The sequence below is a fragment of the Lepus europaeus genome, chromosome 22 (assembly GCF_033115175.1).
Source record: "Lepus europaeus isolate LE1 chromosome 22, mLepTim1.pri, whole genome shotgun sequence".
Taxonomy (NCBI): Eukaryota; Metazoa; Chordata; class Mammalia; order Lagomorpha; family Leporidae; genus Lepus; species Lepus europaeus.
This window is the reverse complement of record NC_084848.1, coordinates 2,347,878-2,367,520: the sequence shown is the minus strand read 5'-3', so window position 1 is coordinate 2,367,520 and position 19,643 is coordinate 2,347,878. Positions and strand designations below refer to the sequence as shown.

The 19,643-nt window shown below is 57.1% G+C and overlaps 2 protein-coding genes and 1 non-coding gene across 5 annotated transcripts in view; 2 read left to right on the top strand and 1 right to left on the bottom strand.

The window, feature by feature from the left end:
* The window catches only part of MOK (MOK protein kinase), a 30,775-nt gene extending 23,056 nt beyond the window's left edge, over positions 1–7,719 (bottom strand). Inside the window, exons 1-2 of the mRNA XM_062181221.1 lie at positions 7,560–7,719; positions 5,768–5,882 (exon numbers count right to left, since the gene is read on the bottom strand). Of these exons, the coding sequence (XP_062037205.1) occupies positions 5,768–5,882; positions 7,560–7,566 (122 nt within the window). The 5' untranslated portion in view covers positions 7,567–7,719. The remainder of the gene's footprint in view (positions 1–5,767; positions 5,883–7,559) is intronic.
* A 5,260-nt stretch (positions 7,720–12,979) lies between these two features.
* On the top strand, positions 12,980–13,053 carry TRNAI-AAU (transfer RNA isoleucine (anticodon AAU)). Its single transcript has one exon. It is a non-coding gene; the product is annotated as a tRNA-Ile (tRNA).
* A 2,297-nt stretch (positions 13,054–15,350) lies between these two features.
* Positions 15,351–19,643, top strand: part of ZNF839 (zinc finger protein 839) — a 31,157-nt gene continuing 26,864 nt past the window's right edge. For all 3 annotated transcript variants that reach the window (XM_062181131.1, XM_062181129.1, XM_062181130.1), the window contains exon 1: positions 15,351–15,602. In XM_062181131.1, coding sequence (XP_062037115.1) covers positions 15,351–15,602 — 252 coding nt within the window. The remainder of the gene's footprint in view (positions 15,603–19,643) is intronic.

The following is a 19,643-nucleotide window of genomic DNA, read 5'->3' as shown; positions in this document are numbered from 1 at the left end:
GGCCCAAGTGCTTGGGCCCTGCACCCCATGGGAGACCAGGAGAAGCACCTGACTCCTGGCTTCGGATCAGCACGGTGCGCCGGCCGCAGCGGCCATTGGAGGGTGAACCAACGATAAAGGAAGACATTCCTCTCTGTCTCTCTCTCTCTGTCCACTCTGCCTGTCAAAAAAAAAAAAAAAGGCTTTAGAGTAAACCATGACTTTCTTGCCTTTGGTTTTTTATAATCTTACACAGCACTTTATTTTTGCCAAGGTCCCTTGAGGACCATTTAGTGTTACGATGTGGGAACACAGAGCACCAAGTCCGGACCGGGCCTGGACAGGACTCGGCTCCAGATCCACACAGACCTGGGCTCCGTCTGGTTTCACCACTGGGCAGGCAGGAACTTCACAGCTGTCAGCCTGAGTCCCCGACAGGAGCCAAAGAGCCTCTTGACTGTGCACTTCTGGGGAACAGAGGTGGGGGAGGACCCTGGAGACAGGCCAGAACAGATGCCCCCGGGACGTGGTCGATCTGTGCTGCAGGCCGCTGCACGAGGCTCCAAGTGGGGCAGGAGGAAAACCAGTCCCTTCCTGAGACCCTGTTTACTTCACCAGAACCTCACACTCACAAGGATTATCGCCACAGATTTCTACTTCTACTTCTACTAGGCAGACGGAAAGAACTGAAGTACAGCTGGAGGGGCGGGGCTGAGGCGCCTAACTCCACCCAAGCTGCCCATGTGACCGATTCTTCCTCTGGAACGCCTCTTGTTCCTCACTCACCCACACAGCTGTGCAGGGACCTGGAAGACTTGTGCAGACGGCAGTAACACAGCAGCAATGGACGCTGAGAGCCAGCGACAAGTACCTTTCCCATTACTCTGCCACTGAATAAAACTGAATGGCTTAATAACGATGATGACAGATACTCCAGAACTCTAAAAGCTAGAAAGAAGATCTTCACGGCTGAAGAACAAAACCAGTGACTGTCACAGCAGATTCAGCCGCCACTGGAGGCGCCTCGCACACCAGGTCGCAGCGCCTGCGTGGAGATCTGGCGTCCCCGCGTCTGATCCTCGCTCCAGCTCCCCTCCTGCTGCTGTGCCGAGGCAGCAGCACGTGCCCGTCGGGCATTTCTGAGTCCCTGCCACCTACATGCTAGGCCTGGACCGGCCTTTGTTGTGCCCAGTTCAGTCGTCCCCAAAGACCACCAAGGAGCCGATACCGCTGTAAAGCACAGAGAGTTTTATTGCAGGCCCGGGCCTGGTCTCTCAGTCAACACTGATGCAGCAGGTCTGAGTTGGGAGCCCCGACCCTTCAGTTAACAGGGTTTTTATAGGGTTTCCAGAGACATTCTACACATCACGGTACCATTCAGCAAATCATCTCATCCCGCGGGAAATTCAAAGGACATCTCCTAGAATTGGTTAGTGCACCCAGTGGCGGGAACAGACCTGCTAAAGGTGGTTGGATGGCTCTGGGGTGGATGCCTTTTGAACTGATTGGCCGAAGCACAGGGTCCGAGCTGCTGGGGTGTACGTGCCGAACTGCAGGGTCTCGGGTAGCTATCAGTCACCTTATCTGCCCTGACACCAGGTACTCTAGGTATTTCTCTGTTATCTGTTAATCGGCTGTTGCTAGGAGAGTTTATCGCAAGGGGAGTTCATTTATTTACTTTTAGGAGCTTCTGGCTTAGGGTTCAGGGCCTGGTCAGGCCCAAGTTACAAGATGGAGGCCTAATTTAAAATAGTTACATCTTGATCCAGGCTCAGGTCTCACACCTCCAGGCTCCACCGCTTCAGCCTGGGAGTGAACCGGTGCATGAATCTGTCAAATAAATAATCACGCACCAAGGAACAGCATTAACCTTGGGAGTCAAGTAACTATGACACTGGGATCTCTGACAAGTTATCAGCAATGTCACCCCAGAGGTGACACCAAAAGCATCTTTCTAGATGAAAGTATAAAGCTATTTCTTCCCATAAATCATAAATAGCAGCAACACCTTTATCAAGAGAAACTTACAGCAATATGATTGGCTCCAGATATCCTATGGTTGTTTTAAGTTGCTTATTTTTTTGTTTTAAACATCCAAATTAGTAATTTTTAAAATTTATTTATCTATTTGAAAAGCAGAGTTAGAGAGACGCAGAGGCAGACACAGAGGCAGAGAGGCCATCCATCTGCTGGCTCGCTCCCCAGACGGCCGCAGCCGCCGGAGCTGGGCTGATCCAAGCCGGGAGCTTCTTCCTGCTCTCCCATGTGGACACAGTGGCCCAAGGACTTGAGCCATCTTCCGCAGGGAGCTGGATCAAAAGTGGAACAGCCGGAACTCGAACCGGCGCCCATATGGGAAGCCAGTACTATAGGTGGCAGCTTTACTTGCTATGCCACAGTGCCAGCCCCCAAATCTGTATTTTTTTTTTTATTCTATTTACTTGAAAGGCAGAGTTAGAGAGAGAGAGAGAGAGAGAGAGAGAAAGAGAAAGAGAAAGCGAGAGAGAGAGAGAGAGAGAAAGAGAGAGAGAAAGAGGTCTTCCATCACTGGTTCACTCTCCGACTGGCTGCCGTGATGGCAAGCGCTGGCCCAGGTCTCCCACATGGGTACCACGGACCCAAGTACTTAGACTATAACCTGCTGCTTCCCCAGGGGCATTAGCAGAGAGCCGGACTGGAAGTGGAACAGCTGGGAATCGAACTGGCACTCATACAGGATGCTGAGGTTGGAGTGGTAGCGTTACCCACTGAGCCAAGCCTCCGGCTGCCTGTTTTTAATTCGGGGTTTTTAGAGTGAGAGAAGATTTTCCAGGGTTTACAGAGAATCTCCTTAGCCGACTTCCCCAATGGCAGCACCGCAATGGCAGTTGTGGACACTCAGACGTGAGCACTGGTCAGCGCTGCAGCCACCGAGGACCCAGGCTGCCCCTGTCAGCGGCCGCTCCTCTCCCTGCAGTCAGCTCAGCGCCTGTCTCCTCCCGCCTGGGGCCTGCATGGCCCCAGGCCCCGCCTCTCCCCACCCTGGCAGTTGTGAGGATGCTAGGCAGGCGCTGTCTGCAAGCCCCACCTCCTGGAAGAAGGACTATTAATTTAGATATGCTAAAATCTCCAAAATAACTCATAAAAATTAGTCAGTAAAATTAGTATTTACGGAGATAAGTTTTCTAAAGATTTTATTTATTTAGAAAAAAAAAATTACAGAGAAAGAGGGAGAAAAAGAGAGAGAGAGGTCTTCCGTCTGCTGGTTCACTCCCCAAACGACCGCAGCAGCCAGGGCTGGGCCAGGCCCAAGCCAGGAGCCAGGAGCTCCATCTGGGTCTCCCATGCAGGTGGCAAGGACCCAAGCATTTGAACCACAATCCGCAGCGTTCCCAGGCAGGTTAGCAGGGAGCTGGATCAGAACAGAGGACCCAAGACTCAAACCAGTACTCTGACAGGGGATGCCAGCAGTGGCTTAACTCACTGAGCCTGAATGCCAGCCCCAAATATTATTTAGTTTTCATTTATTTTCATTTTATCTGAAAGGCAGAGACAGAGAGACCTTCTGTTCACTAGTTCATTCCCAAAATGGCTGCAACTGGCAGGGCTTGGGGAGGATGAAGTCAAGAGTCAGAACTCCACGTGGGCCGGCGCTGTAATCTAGTGGGTAAAGCCGCCGCCTGCAGTGCCGGCATCCCATATGGGCTCTGGTTTAAGACCTGGCTGCTCCACTTCCAATCCAGCTCTCTGCTGTGGCCTGGGAAAGCAGTGGAAGATGGCCCGAGTGTTTGGGCCCCTGCACCCGCGTGGGAGACCTGGAGGAAGCTCCTGGCTTCTGGCTCCTGGCTTCAGATCAGCACAGCTCCAGCCATTGCGGCCAACTGGGGAGTGAACCAGTGGATGAAGACCTCCCTGCCCCCCTCTCTCTCTGCCTCTCCTTCTCTCTGTGTAACTCTGACTTTCAACTAAAATAAATAAATCTTTAAAGAAAAAAGAACTCCATCTGGGTTCCCCTCTGGGTAGCAGGAACTCAAGTACTTGAACCACACTTGCTGCTTCACAGGCTACACGTTAGCAGGAGACTGGAACTAGAGGTGGAGCTGAGCCTCAGACCAGGAGGTCCAACATGGGATGCAGGAATCCCAAACAGCTGCCCCACCCCCACTAACTGTAGCACTCATCAGGTGGATGCTGGCAGAAATTATTACTATTCTTTTTTTATTTGACAGGTAAAGTCACAGACAGTGAGAGGGAGAGACAGAGAGAAAGGTCTTCCTTCCATTGGTTCACCCCCCAAATGGCCGCCACAGCCGGTGCTGCACCGATCCAAAGCCAGGAGCCAGGTGCTTCCTTCTGGTCTCCCATGCGGGTGCAGGGGCCCAAGCACTTGGGCCATCCTCCACTGCCTTCCCGGGCCATAGCAGAGAGCTGGACTGGAAGAGGAGCAGCCGGGACTAGAACCCGGTGCCCATATGGGATGCTGGCGCCAAAGGCAGAGGATTAACCAAGTGAGCCACGGCACTGGCCCCTACTATTGTATCCTAATGATGACTCTACTTCCCTCATTTCTTGTACATTTGTGAGTTTTAAATGAAATTCTCCTGTGAGGAAGAATCATCCCTTCATCCCAACTTCCTTGCTTGCTTGTCCACTTATTTACATCAGTATGCACCTGCAGTTAACTGAAAAGGGAGGGAGGGTGGAGGAAGGACCTAGCAGCCACTCTGTCGGATGTCCTGAGGTGGCGAGTCCGTCCTCCCCCTCTGGCAGGATGTGCTGTCCCGGACTCCTCTTGTGACGGGAGAGTCAGAAATCAGGGGACACACCCCGAAACCCGAGGGGGCCCTGCCTCTGTCAGGGAACTGCTGTTAAAAAACTGCTTGGAAATGCAGAAAGCCTTCAGTTCTGTTGGTGAGGACACTGACGACGATGATGTTGAAGCCGAGCTTCAGGCTCTCACTGGGAAGTTTAACAGGCACGGTGAGGCCAGCTTCTCCTGCTGGCATCCAGGGCCGCTGTCCGCGTGCCATGTGCCGGCTTCAGGAGCTTGCTGCGAAGGAAAGCCAGGGCGGTGCCCGCGGGCTGATCGAGAAACAGCCCACCCCAGAGGGAATACGTCATCTCTGGCCCTGCCCAGAAACTACTTCAGTATATTAATAGGCTGACAATTAACTAAATCACAAGGAACTAAGGTTTGATTTATAAAAATCCAGGGGCCGGTGCTGTGGCATAGTGGATAAAGCCGCCACCTGCAGTGCCAGCATCCCATAGGAGCGCTGTTCGAGTCCCAGCTGCTCCACTTCCGATCCGGCTCTCTGCTTATGGCCTGGGAAAGCAGTAGAAGATGGTCCAAGTCCTTGGGCCCCTGTTCCCACGTGGGAGACCCAGAAGAAGCTCCTGCCTCCTGGCTTCGGATTGGTGCAGCTCCAACTGGGGAGTGAACCAGCGGATGGAAGACCTCTCTTTCTCTGCCTCTCCTCTCCCTGTGTAACTCTGACTTTCAAATAAATAAATTAATTTAAAAAAAAAATCCAACACATACAACCGTGAGGAACACATGGAGGGTTTAAACTGAGGCGCACTTTTACAACTTAGATTTCTTGTGTCCGTTAATCACTGTTACTATGGTAAACTCGTGCATGAGAAAACTCCAGTACGATAAACATGGTGTCAGCCCATCACGCTCACTGCCCACAGAAGCCTGCCTGTGTCCCACATGCCATCAGACGAACACCAGGCTCCCACCAACACGAAGGTGCCCCAGGGATCCAAGCGTGCGTGCCTGGTCTCGGGGGCTGCGACCACCTGCCTTTCAAAGTGCTGCTTCATCTGCTTGCAGGCGTAGTAGTTTCCATCTCTCAGGCTCTGCATCTTCACAACTTCAGAAAATGTCCCTTCGCCTAGTTTTCCAACCGCTCTGTAGTCTAGAAATAAGTAATAAAATGTCATGCACGTGTATATTTTGTATTCACTTCTGAAGAGATAATCGCACAATTCACCGAGGAACAGCGCTTCCATTGTCCCAAGGTTCAGAGCCCCTCTGCTTAGGAGAGGCTGGGTTGTGTTGGCGACAACTCCACCTCCTCCCTGTCCATGCTCTTCATGCACGGCAGGAGCCACACCACCAACCCCCGGCCAGTGAGGCAAGCCCCGGCCAGTGAGGCAAGCCCCGGCCAGTGACGCAAGCCCTGGCCAGTGACGAAAGCCTCGGCCAGTGACGCAAGCCCCGGCCAGTGATGCAAGCCCCGGCCAGTGACGCAAGCCCCAGCCAGTGACGCAAGCCCCGGCCAGTGACGCAAGCCCTGGCCAGTGACGAAAGCCTCGGCCAGTGATGCAAGCCCCGGCCAGTGATGCAAGCCCCAGCCAGTGACACAAGCCTTGGCCAGTGACGCAAGCCCCGGCCTTCACTAGAATCGAAAGCAGAGGAGCCGGAAGGGTCAGGACTGTTCTGGCAGGAGTGGGCGGGGCGTGGGGCATGGCTCCAGCAGCCTCTGAGCTTTCTCCTGAAATTTATGTTCAATCATTTTTTAAAAATATTTTATTTATTTATTTGAAAGGCAGATGGGGCCAGCGGCATGTCGTAGTGGGCTATAGCCCCCTGCCTGCGGCGCTAGCATCCCATATGGGCACCAGTTCAGGTCCTGGCTGCTCCACTTCTGATCCAGCTCTCTGCTGTGGCCTGGGAAAGCAGTAGAAGATGGTCCAGGTCCTTGGGCCCCTGCACCCACATGGGAGACCTGGATGAGGTCCTAGTTCTTGGCCTTGGCCTGGCTCAGCCCAGCTACTGCACAAATCTGGGAAGTAAACCAGTGGATGAGCTCTGTTCTCTGTATCTCTGCCTTCCAGACAAAGAACATAATACAAACGGAGTGACAGATACACACACACAGGATTGGTAGGCGTGGGTGCCTCTAAACAGGGGTCCAAGGGGCACGGGGGATACGCTGAATGATCAAATCCAATCGAGTTTCACCAAACCGCAGTGAGTCGACACTGAGCACTCTACAACAGACACAACATCCCATCTGACATATTCCTGACGAAAATAAGCTAAAGCAGAGGCCAGCCCTATGGCGTAGCAGGTTAAGCTGCCTCCCGCAGTGCTGGCCTCCCGTATGGGCGCTGGTTCGAGTCCCGGCTGCTCCACTTCCTGTCCAGCTCTCTGCTATGGCCTGGGAAAGCAGTGGAGGATGGTCCAAGTGCTTGGGCCCCTGCACCCGCGTGGGAGACACGGAAGAAGCTCCTGGATCCTGGCTTCTGCCTGGCCCAGTCTTGCCTTTTGCAGCCGTTTGGGAAATGAACCAGCGGATAGAAGATCTTTCTCTAACTCTGCCCTTCAAATAAATAAAATGAATCTTCATCCAAAAAAATAAAACACCGTCGAACATTCAAACAAGACCCCCATCACTGAAAAAACTAACAAAAAGCGCCAAACCCTCAACTCCCAACCAAAGTGCCAACGCACTCACTCCGCACCCCAAACCCGGGCTCCCGCAGCCCAGAGCCCCCGGGGATGACGGCCTCTCAGCCGGCGCCCCTCGCCCACCCGGCCGCGCAGCCCCCTCGGCTCCCCTCCCGCGCCCACCCCGGGCCCCACTCACCCTTCATGCCGGATGCGGACGCCAGGCACAGCCCCTCACCACACTGAACGGACGGGAAGGGTAGCTCGCTTCCACGCTCCAGAGGCCGGATCCCGCCTCAGCGCCACGGCCGCCGCGGTGCTCCCGCTCTGGAGAGCGTTAGGACCCCGCCGCCATGTTGTATCCCCGTCACCCTAGCAACCGTCGCTCGGCGCGCCCCCTCGCGGCGCCCCGCGCGTGCGCAGGAATGCGCCGCTCGAGCACGCGTGCGCGGTGCGGCCCGCCCGCGGCTTGGTTGCTAAGCAACCTCCCGCGCCGCCCTAGTTTCAAAAACAAGACCCGGCTTTCGCGAGTAAATAAACGCGTGCAGGTCGCTGTCTAGGGCCGGAGTCGGACGCGAGCGCCCCCTGGGGGTGCACGAGCTGCGCGCGCTCACCGGGCGTCGCCGGGGCTTGGCCTGGCTTGGGGTGCACCTGCAGCAGGGAGTGGAATATGGGATCTACTCAGTCTCTGCCAGCTGGCTCCTGCGAGGGACGCCGCCGCGACCCCGGCCGTCTGCAGCGACGTGCCCCGGGGGGCTGCTGCAACTGGGGGCCTTGCGTTTCCAACCACGTGCACAGCCACTTGACCTCGGACTTACAAAACCGGTCCTCGGCTGTTCATCCCGTATCCTCGCATTAGTTTTCCCCGTTTTCCGGTGTCAGTGGATGGAGCCCGGAAGGCGGTGTTTAGCAGACAACCTGTTTCCTGCTGCTGACCATCTTAATCCATGTTCCTGTAACCGGGACGCAGGCGGAAGTTAGAGAAATCGGGAATAGAAATTCAGTTCTTTTTAGAAAATCCTGAACACCTCTCCGAGAAAGCTGAGCTTGAGCAGACCAACACGTGAGCCGTTCAAATCGCCGTGAAAACGGCAGCTAAGGAACTCTAATGGGCGAGCGCAGGTACAGGTCCTGCAGCTACCGCCTGGACACCAGCAACCCATAGGAGCCAGGGTTCAAGGTCCGGCTGCTCGACTTCGGATCCCACGCCCTGTGACGCACCTGGGAAAGCAGCAGAGGATGACCCAAGTCCTTGGGCCCCTGCACCCACGTGGGAGGCCCAAGTTGAGTTCTGGGCCCTGGCTCCAGCCTGGCCGAGCCCTGACTGTTGTGTGTATGTGGGGAGTCAATCAGCAAATGGAAGATCTCTCCGCCCTCCCCTCCCCCCCCCCTTCTCTCTATCTCCCTTTCTAATAAAAATGAGGGGGAAAGTGATAGGGAAAAGACCCCCAGTGGGTGACCCCAGCCAAGTCACTGTCATCTTGTTTCTGTAAAGTGGGGATGAAACCCCGGCTCCAAAGGGCCACAGTGAACATTCAGTGAGCTCTGGATGCGAGGCTGCAGTTGGTCAGGGCCCAGGAACTCCATCTGGCCCCCAGGTGGGTGCAGGGGCCCAGGCACTCGGGCCACTCAGGCCATCTTTGGCTGCCTTCCCAGGTGCATTAGCAGGGAGCTCCATCAGAAGTGGAGCAGCCAGGACTAGAACCAGTGTTTAGGCCGGCGCCGTGGCTCAACAGGCTAATCCTCCGCCTTGCGGCGCCGGCACACTGGGTTCTAGTCCCGGTCGGGGCACCGATCCTGTCCCGGTTGCCCCTCTTCCAGGCCAGCTCTCTGCTGTGGCCAGGGAGTGCAGTGGAGGATGGCCCAAGTGTTTGGGCCCTGCACCCGCATGGGAGACCAGGAGAAGCACCTGGCTCCTGCCATCAGAACAGCGCGGTGCGCCGGCCACAGCGCGCTACCGCAGCGGCCATTAGAGGGTGAACCAACGGCAAAGGAAGACCTTTCTCTCTGTCTCTCTCTCTCACTGTCCACTCTGCCTGTCCAAAAAAAAAAAAAAAAAGAACACAGTGTTTATGTGGGATGTCACCAGCCACAATGCCGGTTCCAAGGCGCTTTAAGGAAGGACATTTAAAAACATGCCTGGAGGGGACAGCGCTGTGGCATCATAGGCTGAGCCTCCACCTGCGGTGCCAGCATCCTCTGTGAGCACCAGTAGGAGTCCTGGCTGCTCCTCTTCCGATCCAGCTCTCTGCTGTGACCTGGGAAAGCAGTAGAGGATGGCCCAAGTGCTTGGGCCCACGTGGGCAACCCAGAGGACGCTCTGGCTCCTGGCTCCTGGCTGTTGGCTTCAGATCAGCTTAGCTCTGGGCATTGTGGCCATTTGGGGAGTGAATGCAGATGGAAGACCTCTCTGTCTCTCCCTCTCTCTGTCTGTAACTCTACCTCTCAAATAAATAAAATCTTTAAAAAAAAAAAATGTGCCTGGAACCAACTGACTTGTAGGAAATTAGAAACAACATCTGAAAACTCCTTCTGTTTGTCAGTTTTCCTTTTGTATTGTCTGACAGCTTTGTATTGTATTGTATTTGTATTTGTATTATCTGACAGTTTTGTATTGTATTGTAGTTGTATTTGTATTGTATTGTATTGTCTGACAGCTTTGTATTGTATTGTATTGTATTTGTATTTGTATTGTATTGTATTTGTATTTGTATTGTATTGTCTGACAGCTTTGTATTGTATTGTATTGTATTGTAGTTGTATTTGTATTTGTATTGTATTGTATTGTCTGACAGCTTTGTATTGTATTGTAGTTGTATTTGTATTGTATTGTATTGTCTGACAGCTTTGTATTGTATTGTATTGTAGTTGTATTTGTATTGTATTGTATTGTCTGACAGCTTTGGCGTTGTACATGCTGTGCAATGAAGCATTTTTGCTTTCCTTTTATCCCCACCCCCATCCCCACCCCAGCAGCAGACAGGAATTCAGCTTCAGTTGGAGCACGTTCTGCTCTCTCCGCATCTGTGTGCACCAGGACCTCCATCAAAATACAGATACAAACAGAATTGGAGACAGGTCGAGGAAATTGTTCAGGACTGGCTAAAGAAGACACAGGATAATCGGAGAATCGACAACTCAGTCTGAGCCCTGAAGAATGGGGTTCTGGAAACACACGGGGCTAGCACTGTGGCTCCATGGGTTAAACCGCTGCTTGCGACACAGCCATCCCGTCGCAGGGTCCTGGCCTCTCTGCTTCCGGATCTGTCTCCCTGCCAATGCTCTGGGAAGGCAGCAAATGAAGGCCCCAGTGCTTGGGCCCTGCCACCCACGTGGGAGACCAGGATGGAGTTTCTGGCTCCTGGCTTCAACTTGGCCCACACCTGGCTTTTTATACCATTTGGGGAGCGAACCAGCAGTTGGAAGATCTCTGTCCCTCTCTCTCTGATGCTTTGCCTTTCAAATAAATAAATAAAAGATAAGAAAAGAAAATGTACAGCAAAGGAGATGATTAAACTTCTATAAGCAATGTATCTTAATAGAGGAGCCAGCATTGTGGCGTGGTGGGTAAAACCCCCACCTGCGATGTGGGCATCCAGGCATCCAACATGGACTCGAGTTCAAGCCCCGGCTGCTCCATTTCCGATCCCGCTCCCTGCTGATGGCCTGAAAGCATCCAAGGAAGATGGCCCAAGTGCTTGAACTCTTGGCTCCTGGCTTTGGTCTGGCCCAGCTGTAGGCTTTGTGGCCATTTGGGGAGTGAACCAGCAGAGGGAAGACCTGTCTCTGTCTCTCCCTCTCTCTTTGTAATTCTGCCTTTCAAGTAAATCTTAGGGCCAGTGCTGTGGCATAGCCAGTAAAGTCACCATTTGTGGTGCCAGCATCCCACAAGGGCTCTGGTTCGAGTCCCAGCTGCTCTACTTCCGATCCAGCTCCCTGCTAATACACCTGGGAAAACAGCAGAACATGGACCAGCCCAATCCTGACGGTTTCGGCCATTTGGGGAATGAATCAGCAGATGAAGGATCTCCCTCTCTCTGTATCTCTGCCTTTCAAATAAAAATAAATAAATAAACCTTTAAAAAACCCACAAAATGAGACATATTAAACCTGTAAACATATAATGGAGTTTATTTCAATTATATTATAAACGAGGTAGTTGACTAGAAGAATTTGGTGTTGCAGTGTCGTTCAACACAAATGCGCAGAGAATAAAGGACCGTGTATGCGTGACGCGTGGAATCGTGCCCCCACCCCCCCCCAACCTTGCTGGGAACAGGGTCTTTCGGGGTAATCAGGTTGTCACGTCTTCCGGGCGGGTCTTAGTCCAGCACGCCCGATTTCCTCACGCAGGGGGACCGTGGAGAAGCCGTGGTGAGGGTGCGGGCCGAGGTGGGCAGCCGCCTCCCGCACCTCGCTCTCGGACCTCTGCGCCCCCGCATCTGCCGGAGCCACCGGGTCTGTGCACTTTGTCAGCTGCTACCGCAAAGGCCCCACTGTCAGAATGACCAGCGAGCCTTCACCGCCTGACAGCACCCGTCGGACTCCGGGGATGAGAACCACGACCCGCGGGGCCGGCAAGAGCCGCGAGCAGCGGCGCAGGGAGCCCCTCGGTCCCCCGGGGAGGAGCCGGCCCCGCGGGCCTCGCGGGTCCCCTCGCGCCCGAGCCCCCGCGCACTCGGGCGGGGCAGCGGCGTGCGTGGGGGCTGCAGGTGTCCCGGCCCCGCTCGCGGAGCGGGCGCAGGAAGGGGACCGGCGGGCTTCTGCGGGGTGGCGGCGGCTGAGCCGGGGACCCGCCGGGAAGCCGGGCGGCACGCGTGGCGGCGGGGCGGCGGGCTGGGGCGTGCGTGTCCCCGGGCGCGCTGGCCCCGGGCATCAGACCGGTGGGACGGAGGGACGGGGAGGCCCTTTACCTGCTTGCCGTCCCCAAAGCCGACCCCACTCCTCCCAGTTTGATCCACCCCGCTCAGGCGGCAGCAGGACGAAGTCGCCGACCCCGCCCGGGCGAGCCGGACAGCACAGGAAGGCCACCCCGCGGCCTCGGGGCTTGCGTGCCCGCCCTGCGTTAGCTGCGCTGCTGGTGCCCCCTCCCCCCGAAGTGGTCAAAGCCTGCGGCCTCCCAGCCCCGGTTTCCGACCTAAACCTGGCTTTGCTCTCGGCCTCGGTGGACGTCCTCCTCCCGCCGGAGACAGCGAGCCCGGGCGGCCCCGCTTTGGGGAGGGGACTCGGCGTGCGCCGGGCCGGGCGGGCGTGGACTGGGCACGGGGCCTCTCTGTCTGTGTCTGTGTCTGTGCGCCCAAGCCCCGTCCCCTCGCCGTCGCGGCCCGTTTGCCCCGTGCGCTCCGCCGAGGGGAAGGGGAGCAAAGCGGCCAGAACGCGGCGGCCCCGAGGCGAGCGTCCCCACCGCGCGCCGGGCGCGCCCGGGGGAGCGCAGGGCGCCGGCGCGGGGTCCGCTCGTGCAGCCGCTGCTCGGCCGAGGCGGGACGCAGCCGCGGGCCTCCGGGTGCGGGAGGCAGCCGCCGCGCCGCGCCTCTCCTCCGGGTCCGCGTCCGGCCGAGCCGCCGCCCCAGCGCAGCCGAAAATCCTCATCAGCCGCTCGGAGGCAGCCTGGCGCCAGGTGGCCGGTTAGCTCAGTTGGTTAGAGCGTGGTGCTAATAACGCCAAGGTCGCGGGTTCGATCCCCGTACGGGCCAGAGCTGTTTTTTGCTCCTTTTTCGTGTGTTTTGGGGAAATACCCCTTCCAAGAGCTTTAAGCCGCGAGCGGACAGAGGGAGTCACGGAGGCTTCCCTGGTAACGGGGCGCGCCGTGAAACACTTTTTGAATGTAGGGTTTGAGTGAAACTGTGTGACAGGTTCATTGGTATCATAAAGAAAATACGCACCCAATCCATCGGTGTTTCCCAAACCAAACCAAACCCCCATCGTTTTCAAGGGAACTCTGGTCACACGAACGGATACAAGGGACGCGCGCCCCCGGCGCCCCCCAACCTCCAGGCTCGGGTTCGCTAGCAGGTGCGGACCCTGACTTCTAGCGCGGGATCCCCGGAGGGGAAAGTCCAGCTCCGGGGTGCACCTGTCCCGCACGTGCGCACCCGCCGCAGCCCGCGCCCGCACCGGACCGCAAGGACCGGCCGCCGGGAAGCATCCAAAAACTTATTTTTTTCCTTTGCTTTGCTCTGCACAGAGAACGTGGTCTCCGATTCTTCCTCTCGCTTCTGCCTCTTGGCGCCGCAGGGCGGGGGTGGCTCAGGCATAGTCAGGTGTGTTGTGTTTAACCCGAACCAGCTATCGAGGGCGGTGCCGGTTCACATCAGAACCCAGCGGGCTAAGAGAAACCTCCGTGAGAGCGAACCCCGCATCTGCACGCATCTTTGCTCACGCGTGTGCGCAGCTCTGACTTGTAAGTGGCGGTGCCAAGTGCTTCCGCCCCTGGTGAGTGCCCAGGGCGCCACGAGACACAGGAGAGCCGGGCTGCGCAGCTGGACGCGGTCTGGGGCCAGACCTTGTTAGAGACGTGGCACAACGCACAGGCTGCTGCCCACCCGCCCCCCAACCCCGCCCGGATCTGCAGGGGCCCAGACTGCCGCTGCGGCCTGCGGTGCCTTAGAGCACAAGAGCCGGACTTGTCCGCCGCCGGGTTCTGACATCTCCCACCTGCTGAAAAGCCGAGCGCCCCGCGAGGAACTCGGCTGTCGCAGTGCCCTGGCGGGGAGCAGCTCGCACAGTCCGCCGCCGCGGCCCCTAGCAGACGTGGTCCCCAGCCGTCCGTCTGCCGCGAGTTCCCCTAAGGGCCCAGCCATCTCTCCTCAAAGCCCTGTTTCCCCCCAGAGTGCCGTCTGCCCCCCACCCCCAGCCATCTCTCCTCAAAGCCCTGTTTCCCCCCAGAGTGCCGTTACCCCTCCTGCCCCCACCCCCAGCCATCTCTCCTCAAAGCCCTGTTTCCCCCCAGAGTGCCGTTACCCCTCCTGCCCCCACCCCCAGCCATCTCTCCTCAAAGCCCTGTTTCCCCCCAGAGTGCCGTTACCCCTCCTGCCCCCACCCCCCGGAGGATCCTGGCCCAGGGGGTCACAGCGCTGCTTGTATCACCAGAGTGCTGGTTTGCCTCCTGGCTGCTCCGCGACCGGGCCAGCCCCCTGCTAGTGTGCCTGCAAGGCAGCAGCGGGCGGCCCAAGCACCTGGGCCACAGCCCCCAAATGGGAGACCTGGATGGAGTTTTGACTCCAGTGGATGGGAGATTTCTCTCTGTCTCTCTTGCTCTGCCCTGTGACTCCTGGCTTTGGCCTAGCCTAGCTCTGAGGGTGGGCTTTCAAAAATTAAAGAAAGGGGCCGGTGCTATGGTGCAGAGGGTTAGTGCCTGAAGCGCCAGCATCCCATATGAGCACCGGTTCTAGTCCTGGCTGCTCTTCCTCTGATCCAGCTCTCTGCTGTGGCCTGGGAAAGCAGTGGAAGATGGCCCAAGTCCTTGGGCTCCTGCACCCACGTGGGAGACCAGGAAGAAACTCCTCGTTCCTGGCATAGGAACTTCCCAGCTCCTGGCTTTGGATCGGCGCAGCTCTGGCCATTGTGGCCATCTGGGGAGTGAACCAGTGGATAGAAGACCTCTCTCTCTCTCTCTCTCTCTCTCTCTGCCTCTCCTCTCTCTGTGTACCTCTGACTTCTGACTTTCAAATAAATAAATAAATCTTAAAAAAAAAAAAAAAAAAAAAAAAAGAACCTTCCCGGGACAGCTCGGGGAGGCGACCTCTAGACAACACGTCCACACAGCAGGCGACGAGAAAAGCCGGCCTGGTTTCCTCGCTAGGTCGTCTGTCGGGCAAGGGGCGGCGCCGACGCAGACCCCGCCCACGGAGCCCCCCCCCCCGGCCGCGCGCGGGCGCCCTCCGAGGTGTCTTGGCCCACGGGGCACTCGTAGCCCGCCCCGTTCCCAGGTGACGCACATCCCGGCCGCCGTCGCGCGGAGACCTGAGTTCGAGTCCCCGCTTCGGCCGCCATGGCAGACGCGGAGCCGGAGGCTGAGGGCGGCGGCGGCGGCGGCCGGGACCCTCCGGGCCAGAGCCGCAGCGCCGCACGCATGGCCCCGCTGGGCCCCGAGCAGCTGCGGCGGGTCCTGGAGCAGGTGACGAAGGCGCCTGTAGTGCTGCAGGACGCGGCGCGGCGGCTGCGGGACGCGGCCCAGCAGGCCGCCCTGCAGCGGGGTCCCGGCGCCGAGCCCCCGCGCCCGCCGCGCCTGCTGCCGCCCCAGGTGAGGCGCCGGGGGACGTGGGGAAGCCGAGGCCCGGAGCGGGCACAGAGGCCCCGCGGCCGGGCAGGTGCTGCGCCCTCGGAGCCGCCGGCCTCCTCCAGGGCTCCAGGGCGCCCCCAAGCCGGCGCACCTGCCGCCGCCGCGGCGTTTCCAGCACTGGGAGGCGCCTCGCTCGGGGAGGACCCCCTGCTCGGGTCGCCCTCGTGCCGCCTCCGCTCCCACAGCTCTGCCCAGCGCTGACCAGCCCTCCCCAGGGCCCTTTGTCCACGCACTGGACACGTTGTGACCGCGTAGTGCTCTCGGCCTTGACCGCAGGCAGTGAGCGGCGGAAGGCAGGCCGTGGGGGTGCGCAGGGGGCTGCTTAGGGTGGGCGGATCTGTGGGCCTGACCCCGGGGCCCAGACCTGCGTGGTCTTGCAGGTCCAGGCCCGGCCCTGGGACGGAATCCAGCCGCCTGCCCAGCGCAGCACCTGGTACGCGCTCGGTGGCTGAGACAGGTGCGAGCACCCTGTGTGCTACACGTACTTCATTCATTCATTCACTCATTCACCCCTTCCCTTCGCCCTCGGAGGCTCTACTTCCTGGGCACCCGGCTCTCGGGGGCTAGAACGCCCGAGCCCTGAGCCCGGCCTCCGGTCCCGCGTGTCTGCCGAAGACCACGTTGCCTCGCAGCGCTGGGCAGCGAGTGAAGAATCGCTGCTCACCCTGGAGTCGCCACGAGAGAGCTGCTGCGGCTGGAACAGCGGCTGGAGCGAAGACTCGGCCGGCTGCTCGGGGCTGCACCGTTAGCCGGCCCTGAAGTGTGGGAAGATGACTGTGCCCGCCCTCCCTACACTGCACTTCCCGGAGGCACGGCGTTGGGTGCAGCCGCTGTGGGTTTTCTTTTCCATGTCTGCAGGAGGGACGGATCCCTGAGTGAGCCTCTCGCTCGGATTCTCTCCTGGAAAAGCAAGAGCCTCCCCCCACGGACTGCACAGGAGTCAGGAGCCTGCCCGGTGCCACCCATCCAGCCCTGGCACAGCCGCTGCTCTCTGCAGGCACAGAGCTGGGCCTCTTGCTTGTTTGGTAGCCACACAGTAGAGTGTGTGTGTCGGCATTTATGGGTGGGAGACACACTCCGAGAGGCCGAGTGGCTGCCCACGGCCCGGCGGGTGTGGCTGCCCTCCAGAGCCCGTGTCCTCCGGCTGAATGTGGCCGCTGCTCTTTGAATTCAGTGCGGCAACTTCGGATGAAGTCCCCAAGAGGCAGGTTTCCCATCAGATGAAAGCAGACTCCACAGAGGCCAGGCAGCGTGACAGAGTTCCGTTCCCCAGCCGACCTGTTGGAGGGTCACTCACCAGTTACCTTTCTGGCCTTTTCTGCCAGGACACTTAGCCCCGGTTGTGCCATGAGGCCACAAAGGCAAACCAGGTGTGTCCTTGCCCCTGAGGAACTCATGAACTAACAGGGAGTAAAACATGACCTAGATAACTTTGTTTGTTTTGTTTATTTACTGAAAGGCAGAGTGGCAGTAGAGAAAGACAAAGGTTCATTCCTCAAAGGTCTGTGACAACTGGGGCTGGGCCAGGCCGAAGCCAGGAGCCCGGGACTCCATCCGGGTCTCCCACATGGGTGCAGGGGCCCAAGTCCTTGGGCCATCCTCGCTGCTTCCCAGGCACATTAGCAGGGCTCAGGGTCAGGGCTCCATCCCAAGCACTGTGGTAGGGGATGCAGGCTTAACCTGCTATGCCACAACACCTGCCCCCCAGGTAATTTCTAGTCAAGGTAAAAAAGCTGGAGATTCTGATAAAGAACTAAGTGCACTTAGAGGAAGGGGGATTATTTCTGGCTGAGAAATGACTGTCGGAGAGGTGATATCTGACCTGGATCTGGAAGGGTGGCGCTGGAGAGGAGTCTGGTGTGGGCACGCAGCTGCATTGAGGCAACCAAGGCAGACAGTGCAGTGACTCACTGTGGGGGTGGCATGGGGGAGTGTGGACCAGGAGCATAGGCCAGTGGACACCCTCCCAGGGGTCCGATGGAGGCTCTGCGTCTTCCTGCCCCCTAGAGACATTCCTAGTTCCAGCCAACACATCCCTTTGTCATGCGCCCATGCATGCGCCTGTGGGTTTTGTTTGTTTTTACATCAACACTGCCTTTTTTCTCAGCTTTCAAGGCACACCTTGAACAGGGTCTGTTTTGGGAAGCCTACCACACCTATGCTGCTCCTGTCTCTCTCTCCCCTTGGGAACCTTGTTTGCAAGGTCTGCAGGGGAACCACTCAGCACCCCGGGGTGAGGAGAGCTTGACTAACGTGTTTATTTAGCACCCAGAGACACCCAGTAACATTTTGCTGAATGCACTAACATACAACAAAGTTCCAGATGCGAGAATAGCATCCACACGGTGGACTAGTCTGGACTGCAGGTGAATCCCTAGACCAGCTTTGCCACTGCGGTAATCCTTGAACACGGGGCTTGAGAGGGGTGTGTGTGTTCTTGTCCAGTGGTCCCCTGTGGCTTCAGTTCCCTGCTCAGCTAAGGTCTGCAGACCCTGAACGGGGGCGGGCATTTGGCCAGCAGTGGAGCACCCAGAGGGAACGCTGGCCTCCATGTGAGGCCCAGGTCTGGTCCCAGCTCTGCTCCATGCACTCTGGCTCAGGTAGTTGGGTCCCTAGCTTGGGCCCAGCTCTGGCTGTCACAGGAATTTGGGGAGTGAACCAGCAGTGAGGACTCTTTCTGACTCTGCCTCTCTGCCTTTGAATAAATGAAATGAAATATTAAATGGAAAAGTTAGAGAAGTAAACAATTCATGTTAAAAAACCTTTAGTAAACTAGAATTATATACTTACTCTACTCATCATTAGTTAATCTCTTCCTGTATGTAATTTACAGATTAAGCTTAATCATATATGTGTGTGTGTGTGTGTGTGTATAGGAACAAACAGTACGTACAGGATTTGGTGCTATCCCTGGCATCCACAGGGGTCTAGGAACAGAGGTGAGAGGGCACTGCTGCAATAGCATTATCTCATAACCCCCCAAGAGCTTAGGGAAATATCCTAAGTGACCACCAGTAAAATGCAACAAAGGAAAGCAGAAGATGGCCCAAGTGCTTGGGCCCCTGCACCCGTGTGAGAGACCCAGAAGAAGCTCCTGGCTCCTGGCTTCGGCCTGGCCCAGCCGCAGCTGTTGTCATTTGAAGAGTAAACCAGCAGATGGAAGATCTCTGTCTCTCCCTGTAACTCCGTCAAATAAATACTTAAAGAAGAGCTAAAGAATATGCATCTTTGTGCTCATGGACTCAAAGGGAATTGCTGGCTTAAAAAACACATGCATTTAAAATTTTGTGTGTTTTTTTTTAAGATTTATTTATTCACAAGTCAGAGCTACAGATGGAGAGGGAAAGACCAATCTTGAATCCTCTGGTTCGCTCCCCAAATGACTGTGAAAGCTGAGGCTGGGCCAGGCTGAAGCCAGGAGCCTGGCACTCCATCCGGGTCCCCCACATGGATGGTAGGGGCCCACGTATTCGGGCTGCTTTCTCAGGTGCGTTAGCAGAGAGCCGGATTGGAAGTGGAGCCGCCAGGACTCGACCGCACTCTTATGCGATGCACGTTGCAGGCGGCCCAACCTGCTGTGCCACACACCCGTCTCGGTTTTGTTTAAGGATGTTGAAGATAAGCAGCCCCACTGTTAGTTACGTTGTCTACGGAAACACACATGTACACATAGCCTCCCTGAAGGGCCAGAGCAGAGGACTGGGGACCTGTCGGTCAGCAGGAGAGTGGGGCGCTCACGCTATAGGGAAAATGAACCGTGGGAGCCACGTGTGCCAACGTGGACGCGTCACCAGGTGGGGTGAAAATGCTCATCAAGACACAGGGGCTGCTAGCGTATTTAACAGGCCAGAATCGCATCAAAGCAGAGCCCTGTGTTTTTATAGGTGGCTCCATGTGCAGTGTAAGTATGAAAAGTGAATGAGAGTGAGGAGTCGCACACAGGCTGGGGTGAGGGGAGGGTGTGCGGGCTGGGAGAATAGCAGAGGCCTCACTGGGACTGGC